Below are 7,156 nucleotides of genomic sequence, written 5' to 3'. Positions count from 1 at the left end.
CGTGCGTGTCCCCCAGGCTGGCACCTGCGGAGGAGGACAAGTGCAAACACTGCGGCCATGGGTTGGGAGGAGGTTATCTGGGGCCCAGCAGTGGAAAAACTCTCGGTGTGTGACTAAGACACGATAGCGCCAGGTGTGGGTCCAGGCATGGTGACCGAGCTGGGGAATTATCGCTTCCCCATGGATTCAGGTGCCTGAAGCCAAATGTTTCCTAAGGGTGCGGTGACAGCCACAACCCCGCTATCACGGCGCCTGGCCCACCCCATGGCCAAGCAGTGGGGATGCGGGGGCTGGCTGCTGGATTTTCCCTGGTGCTCGGGACAGGACACAGCCCAGCTGTGACCCTACAGCGTGGGTCAGATACCAGCCCTTAGTACATCCCTCAATGGAATCACAATGTTCACATTCCCAGGGAGGCAAGATCCAACACCACCTTGCTGCCCATTGAACCCCAAACCCAGAGCACCTGAGTAACCTTCCACCCCAGTATCCACAGCCTGGCTCTATCTCCTGCCATCTCCAAACCCACCACTCTCACCATGAAAGAGCCCCCAGCTCCAACCCTGTCTCCCCAGGGCCCCAGTCCTGCTGGCAGGTGCCTGCATAGAGCCGGCCTCGCTGCAGCAGTGACTCACCTTGCTGCTGGGACCTGTTGTTCCACGCCTTGCTGCTTCCCTCCCTGCTGCCTCAGCTGCACTCCAAGACTGTGGGTCTGCACCATGAGATCTGGAGGGGTCCCACCTGCTTTGCTGGAGCATTTCGGGTCCCTGTGTGCCCTACCAGGCCACAGCAAAGCACTTTCTGGCTGGCCTTTGGCAAGGGTTGTTCTCTTTCCTAGAGCTCATCTGGCACAGAGCATTTCTCAGTGCTTCTGAGGTTGTTTTCTCACTGCTCTCACAGCTCTGCAGGGCAAGTTTACCCAGGCAGGGACCAGGCACGCTTCTCCAGCAATCAGCAACACCTTGGCCCAGGCCATGGGGAGAGGTTGACTCTTATTAACAACAAATTAGGGGCAATTGCCATTTTCACTGCAGCCACTCCTGGTCCTGGTAGGGATCCTGGCCCTGCCTGGGGTAGCTCTGCCTGGGATGGAACCCTCTGCCCTCAGCTCAATGCCAAGCAGCACACACAGAACGAGGCCCTGCTCCCGCCCCGATGATGAAAGGTGAAGAAGAACTGGTTTGTGCTCTGATCTCACAGCCCAGCCTCAAAACAGCCGCGGACCGTCACCGCGGCTCCCGAGATGCTCGGGGAGAGGATAGCAGAGCCAGCCTTTCCAGTGGGACAGGATGGTTGGAGAAATTCATCGTTCCCCTGGAAATAAAAATAATAATCATAATAAAAACACAAAGCCAGAGATTACTTATACGCACACAAACACGGAGGCACGCACTCTCTCCCCATCTGGCTTTGCCAGCCTGACTCATCGCTAATTCAAACAGCCCACACCTTTCCCTCTCCCTCCATGTGACATTTTGAACGAGCAAAGGGGAAGAGGCAGCAGCCCCAGAACTTTGCTGGAGCCATCCTGCTGGTGTCATACCCCTGTCTTCGGTTACAGGGTCCCAGAATTGAAGCGCCTCAGGAGCCCATCATAGCTGCCGTGTCCCATTGCGGTCACCCCACAAACACACCCCTCCGAAACTGGGGCAAGCCAAGTGCGGAGGCAGCTGTAGAAAGGACAAGTGACAACTCAGTGGGTTGGTAACACCTGCTGATGGAGTCCCATGTGCACAGGCAGAATGCAAAGTCCCAAGCTGGCTCCCAGCCTCCTGCCCAGGGCAGACCCAAGGGCTGTAGGCTGGGTACTGGCCCCAGGACAGCCATTCCCAGCTCTGCCATTCCCAACTTTCCTCCAGCTGAGCTCACCACAGCAGGAAATGGGAAGGAGCAGGTTCAGCCCAGTTCTGCTCAAGGCAGAACTCCATCTGATTTCCACCTGCAGGACAAGAGCCCCAGGAGAAGTCACCACCACAGGTAGGGCGATGCTGGGGGCCAGGCATCATGTGCTCCCAGTACAACATCAGGCCTGGACAAGCCCCAGCTTTCGGAGGGCTGCATGCATCACGGGTAATCAGCCGTGGGAGGGAGGGATGGAGCCAGACCTGCTCGCTGAGCTCAGGACCTGCCAGCACGCTGCTGCTGAGTCACCCCATTAACACAGGGAAACCTCAGCACCTGAACCCAACAGCACACGGGGACAGGCGGCCACACGCAGCTCCTGGGGTGAGCACACAACCAGTGCCACGCTCCTGCTGCAGGGGACAGCGGGACGGAGCGCTCAGGGAAGGCAATAGGGCTGACAAGGCTGCCAGGAGGGTTTAAGCCGCCGTTCCCCTCAGCTGTGACTCACCGCAGGACCGGTCACACCATCCCTGAGCAGCAATTGCCCCATCTGCAGATTAGGGAAACTGAGGCACGGGGAAGTGGGGTGACTCAAGAGCTGTTGCACAGGAGATGCCGCTCGGATGCCGAGGGTTGGGCGTTCCCCATCGATCCTCCGCAGCTAACTTAAGCAGAAATGAACATCGATGTAAATATTTACTGACAAGCAGCCCGGCCTCACCCACTCCTCTCAGAAGACAGCTTTAAAGTAAACTCTCCTGGCTTCTTTCATGTTTACATCTTGTTTATTTATTATACAGCAGATCACAATATTTCAACAGTTTGCATATAAAGAAAAGTAACATTTCAGAGTGCGAGAGACCTAACGTGCCCAAGCAGAGAAATGTTAATTAACAATATACACAGACAGGAACAGTGCACTTCCCAAAGCTGAGACTCATCTGTGTTCCCAGCTGGAAGAAAAAAAATATATTAAAAAACAGAAACATTATATATATTACTGCTTTGTTTAATTTACATCTTGCTTTGCAGAAGCTGCACATAAAAAGATTCATTTTCTTTTGGAGTTTTCTTTTTCCCCCTCCCTCCCACCCACTCTAAGAAAGTTTCAAGTATAGCAGAGACCTGGGCGTTCAGAGCTGGACTCACTGTCCTGTACACACTAAGATTTCCATAAGCAGCATGGGGAAGGCAGACGCAGCAGTACCTGGTGTCATCCTGAGGGGAAGAATAGAAACTAAAGCAGACCATTGGTGAGAAACATTTGGGCTCCCAGGTGGAGAACTGTGGGCATAGCATTGGACCGCCCAGGGGGGTCCCAGCCTGGTTCTGGGGGCACCCAAATCCCTGTGTGTTGCAACGCTGCGCTGCCAGCCCCCTGCTGACATTTATACCCATAATTAAGTCCCACTCTTACCCCACACTCCCCAGGATTTTGGGCCAGGAGGTTTGTTCTGACAGCCACAACCGAGAAAAGCAGAACCCAGAGTTGTGGAACAAGGATCTCCAGGAGGAGCTTGGCCAAAATCAGCCACCACCATCCCCAGAGCTGCAGGGTGCCAGGATCAGGGAGAAGGTTTTGAAGCCAATGCCAAATACAAGCGAGGAGCTCTGGGGACAGATCCCTGCTGCACCAGCCCTCCAGCAACGGGAGCAGGCTGAGGGAATTCGCATAGCCCTGCTCCTCACCTCCACCCCACAGCAGCCCATCCTTCCCCCAGCACGCAGCCGAGCTCTGCTCATACAGCAGAGGCAGGAGGAGAAAAGAGTTATCAGCTACAAGCGAGAAGGGCCGGGCTGCTCCCCAACGCTATTTACAGCAGGAGCTGCTCCAGGGAGTCGCTCGGTGGAGGGGCTGCCGAGCGCATCCGCAGCCCCCGCTCACATGTGCCGCTTCATGTGCAGGGCCAGGTGGTCGGAGCGAGAGAACGCCCGCTCGCAGAGGTGGCACTGGAAGGGCCGGTGCCCCGTGTGCTTGCGGTAGTGACGGGTCAGCTCGTCGGAGCGGGCGAACTTCCAGCCGCATCCTTCCCAGGTGCAGTGGTACGGCTTCTCACCTGCGGGGAGATGGGCTGTCAGTGGGCACAGCACTCCGCCTGCCTTCACCCCCCCGTTCCCAGCCCTCCTGGTATATGGAGGAGGTCCCTGCCCACCACTCCTATGCTCTTTCATAGAGGGGAGACCGACTGCGTCCCGCTGCCTGACCCACCTTTCCTTTCAGCCCGATCTTCCTGTCCTTCCCCAAGTGCATCGCTTCCCCGCTTGCCTCAGCACGAGGCCCCACTGCAAGAACCCCCTCCACGTGCTGCTGCCCCTTCGCCTGTCCCTGCCAAGGAACCTCACTCACCACGTGCCCAGCTCTGCTACAGCGCTACACCAGAGCACTCCCACCACGGGGACTCCACTCCCTTCATCCTCAGCCCGGCTGTGAGATGTGTCCATCCAGGCAACTATGTGCCCCATCGAGCACACCCAGCCCTACATACAGCCCACCCCAGCCCGGCCCCACCGCGTGGACCCTCCACATACTCCACATTGGGGCTGTTACTGCATCCCCTCCATGCGCCCTTATCCGACATCACCGGTTGGACCGAGCGAATAACCCCGTGAGTCCCGACCCCCTCCGGCCCCCCCGGGGCTTCCTTACCCGTGTGCGTCCGCATGTGCGCCTTGAGGTGGGAGCTCTTGGTGTATGTCTTGCCGCAGCCCGGGTATTCACAGTTGTGCGTAGCCGTCCGCTTGCGCGCCCACGAGCGGCGGCCGCGTTTGGGCTTGCAGTCCTCGGGGGGGGCCCCGGCCGGGAAATACTCCAGCACCGGGGAGTTAGGCGGCGTGACCAGCAGCCCGGGCAGCCCCGCCGGACCCGGCCCCGGCCCCTTTAGGGGCTCCCTGAAAACACTGAAGTGTCCATGAAACTGAGGGGGCGGCTGGGGGGCGAAATGGGGCGCGTAGCGATGCGGGGCCACGGCGTAGTGGGGCGGCAGGTCGGCCAGCAGGTGCGGGTCGGCACTGGGCAGCGGCTCCTCGGGGGGCCCCAAGCGGCCGTGGGCGAAACCAGGGTACGGCAGCGGCGGCCCCGACACCGGGCCCGGCGCCATGCGGGGGGGCTTGTGTTCACCACCTCCCGGTCCCAGGTACTCGCCGCCGGGCAACCCCAGCATGCAGGCGCGCTCCTCCGGCTGCTCCTTCTTGATGCGAGGCCCGAAAGGCTGCGACGGGTCCAGGGGCAGCGGGCGGGACAGGGCCGGGTGCAGGGCAGGGTGGTGGTGGTGCGGGTGGTGGGGACCGCCGGGCACCCGCAGCTCCGTGTACTCCCTGCGCTGCAGGTCGCAGTGAGCGGGCAGGTCCGGGGTGAGAAGCTCGGCCACGTAGCTGTGGCTCTGGCCGTCGGGATACGGCGCCGGGAATTTGCCCGGCGTGGGGTAGGAGCCGTCGCTATCGTACGTGGTGCCGCAGCTCTCGGGGGTCTCAGGTAGAGGATAATTGGGGCCGGGCGGTCCCTGCCCGCCGCTGCTGGTGTGCGCCAGGATGAAGTCCAAATCCACGAATTTGCCCAAGTCGTCCTCCTCCCGCTTCACGGCGGCGGCGGGGCCGTCCTGTTGCAGCATCCTCTGCGGGAACAGCGGCGTCAGCAACGGGACAGCGGGGCACAGCTCCCCCCACCCGTACCCCCTCGCCCTGGTCGGCGGCTCTCCCTGCCCACCCGACGGCTCCGCACCGTTCCTGCGCATCTCCAGCGGCGCCCTCCGACGGCGGTGGGACCGAGCACCGGACTGAGCACCGGACCCAGCACCCCGGACCCCAACACCCCCCTCCTCCCTCGGGGCTCCGTCCCCAGATCCCGCTGCTTACGTGCAGCATGTCGGCGGGCCGCTCCTCCAGCGGCAGCAGGTTGGTGAAGGTGGAGATGGAGGGCAGCGCGCTCTCGTCCACGGCCGCCGCCATGGCGGGCCGGGACCGGGAACGGGGCTGGGGGGGAGCGCGGTGCGCGGGGCCCGGCTCCGCTCCGCTCCCCGCGGCGGCGGCAGCGCTGCTCTGCGCCGCCCCGCGCCCCTAAGCTGTTAACAGCATGGCTGCGCCCCTATTGGCCAGCTGATATTGATATTCGCCGCCGCCGCTTTCTATTGGGATCTGATGTGATTAAGCCCCTCCCTCAATTCTCAGGCCACGCCCGCCCCCCTGGAGCTGCCTCGACGGGTCCGGGTGGGGGGCGGCAGATGAGCCCCCTCCCGGGGTCCGGGTACCGGCGTGGGTGTCGGAGCCGTGTCCCCAGCTCTACAGCACCGTCAGTGTCACGGCACAGCCGGGCCTGCCCGTGCCCTACCCCACCGTGCGAGTGGAGAGTGTCCCAGCTTGGGTCACAGAGGGGGCACGATGCCGCCTGACCTGCACTGGAGTCCGCGTACACGAGTGGGACAGAGCAGGGCCAGCACAGTGGTGTGCTGCGAGCGGTGCCCCCGCACCTCTCACCTCTGTTAACGGTGAATATCAGGCTGCGTCCCCTGCTCGGTGCAATCAGCAGCCCGGAGCGTACAGCTGCCATCAGCCCGAGCGCAGGGTGCGTGTGTGAGCAGAGATAACCGCAGCAGGGGCTGGCAGCCTGCTCGACTCTCCTCATCGCACCCCGCAGCCCCGCTGGCCGTTTGCCTGCCCTCCTGGGGACCGGCACCACGGCAAAGCCTCCAGCTGCCCCACCGCAGGGGGTGCAAGTCTGCCGTGCCACCCTGCTCGCCCCGCACAGTGCCATCCCCATGAGACCTCCCCGAAACAGGCTGACACATCCCCATTGCAGGGTGCCCCGCTCTGTGCCTCCAAGTGGGGATGTGGCACAGAGATGCGGGGCTCTGGGCGGCCGCCCAGGGGCTCTGAGCCGTGGTGTGTATCCCACTCTGCTTGGCCTCCCTCCAGGCAGTACCAGGAATGGCCCGGTTTCTGTTGCGCTTGTCAAGGAGCCGTAGCCCTTATCTCTCCCAGCTTGTCTCCCTGCTTTCTGGGGCTTTCCATCTCAAGATACCTTTCTAAGAACTCGGGCTGCTGCCGTCGCTGCTCAGAAGCGAGGAGTCAATTTGAAAAAAAACACACATAAACACCCGAGGTGTGCGCACACACACACACACACACATAGACATACACACGCACCGCCGCTGCTGGATCCAAAGCCACCCTACCAGTTGCTTTCATCACCGTGCTTTAATTATAAGGGTGGAGCGTTGCAATAAATTATTTCGGTAATCCCGTGGAACAACAACGATTCAGATCTTCCCCTTTTACCAAGAATCCCTGCCCTCGTTTCCAGAGCACATGCTGGGGC

The 7,156-nt window shown here is 61.0% G+C and overlaps 1 protein-coding gene across 1 annotated transcript; it reads right to left on the bottom strand.

Moving 5' to 3' along the window:
- Positions 1-2,608: 2,608 nt before the first annotated feature.
- On the bottom strand, positions 2,609-6,302 carry KLF17 (KLF transcription factor 17). Its single transcript, XM_015870230.3, has 3 exons — positions 5,698-6,302; positions 4,493-5,456; positions 2,609-3,902 (listed from the first exon to the last, which is right to left on the bottom strand). Exons 1-3 carry the CDS (start codon positions 5,788-5,790, stop codon positions 3,727-3,729), a joined length of 1,233 nt encoding a protein of 410 aa, XP_015725716.2. The 5' UTR covers positions 5,791-6,302; the 3' UTR covers positions 2,609-3,726.
- Positions 6,303-7,156: the final 854 nt, after the last annotated feature.

The sequence above is a fragment of the Coturnix japonica genome, chromosome 11 (genome assembly GCF_054131305.1).
Source record: "Coturnix japonica strain WE chromosome 11, WE-NBRP24, whole genome shotgun sequence".
NCBI classification, from domain to species: Eukaryota; Metazoa; Chordata; class Aves; order Galliformes; family Phasianidae; genus Coturnix; species Coturnix japonica.
The sequence above is the reverse complement of the archived record's forward strand: the minus strand, read 5'-3'. Positions and strand labels throughout refer to the sequence as shown.

Excerpts from the sequence above, each read along its gene's own strand:
- KLF17 (XM_015870230.3), bottom strand. The coding sequence starts at position 5,790 with ATGGCGGCGGCCGTGGACGAGAGCGCGCTGCCCTCCATCTCCACCTTC. Across the intron at positions 5,457-5,697 it reads GGCCCGCCGACATGCTGCAC|AGGATGCTGCAACAGGACGG; the intron begins GTAAGCAGCGGG and ends CTGTTCCCGCAG. Across the intron at positions 3,903-4,492 it reads GCACATGCGGACGCACACGG|GTGAGAAGCCGTACCACTGC; the intron begins GTAAGGAAGCCC and ends ATCTCCCCGCAG.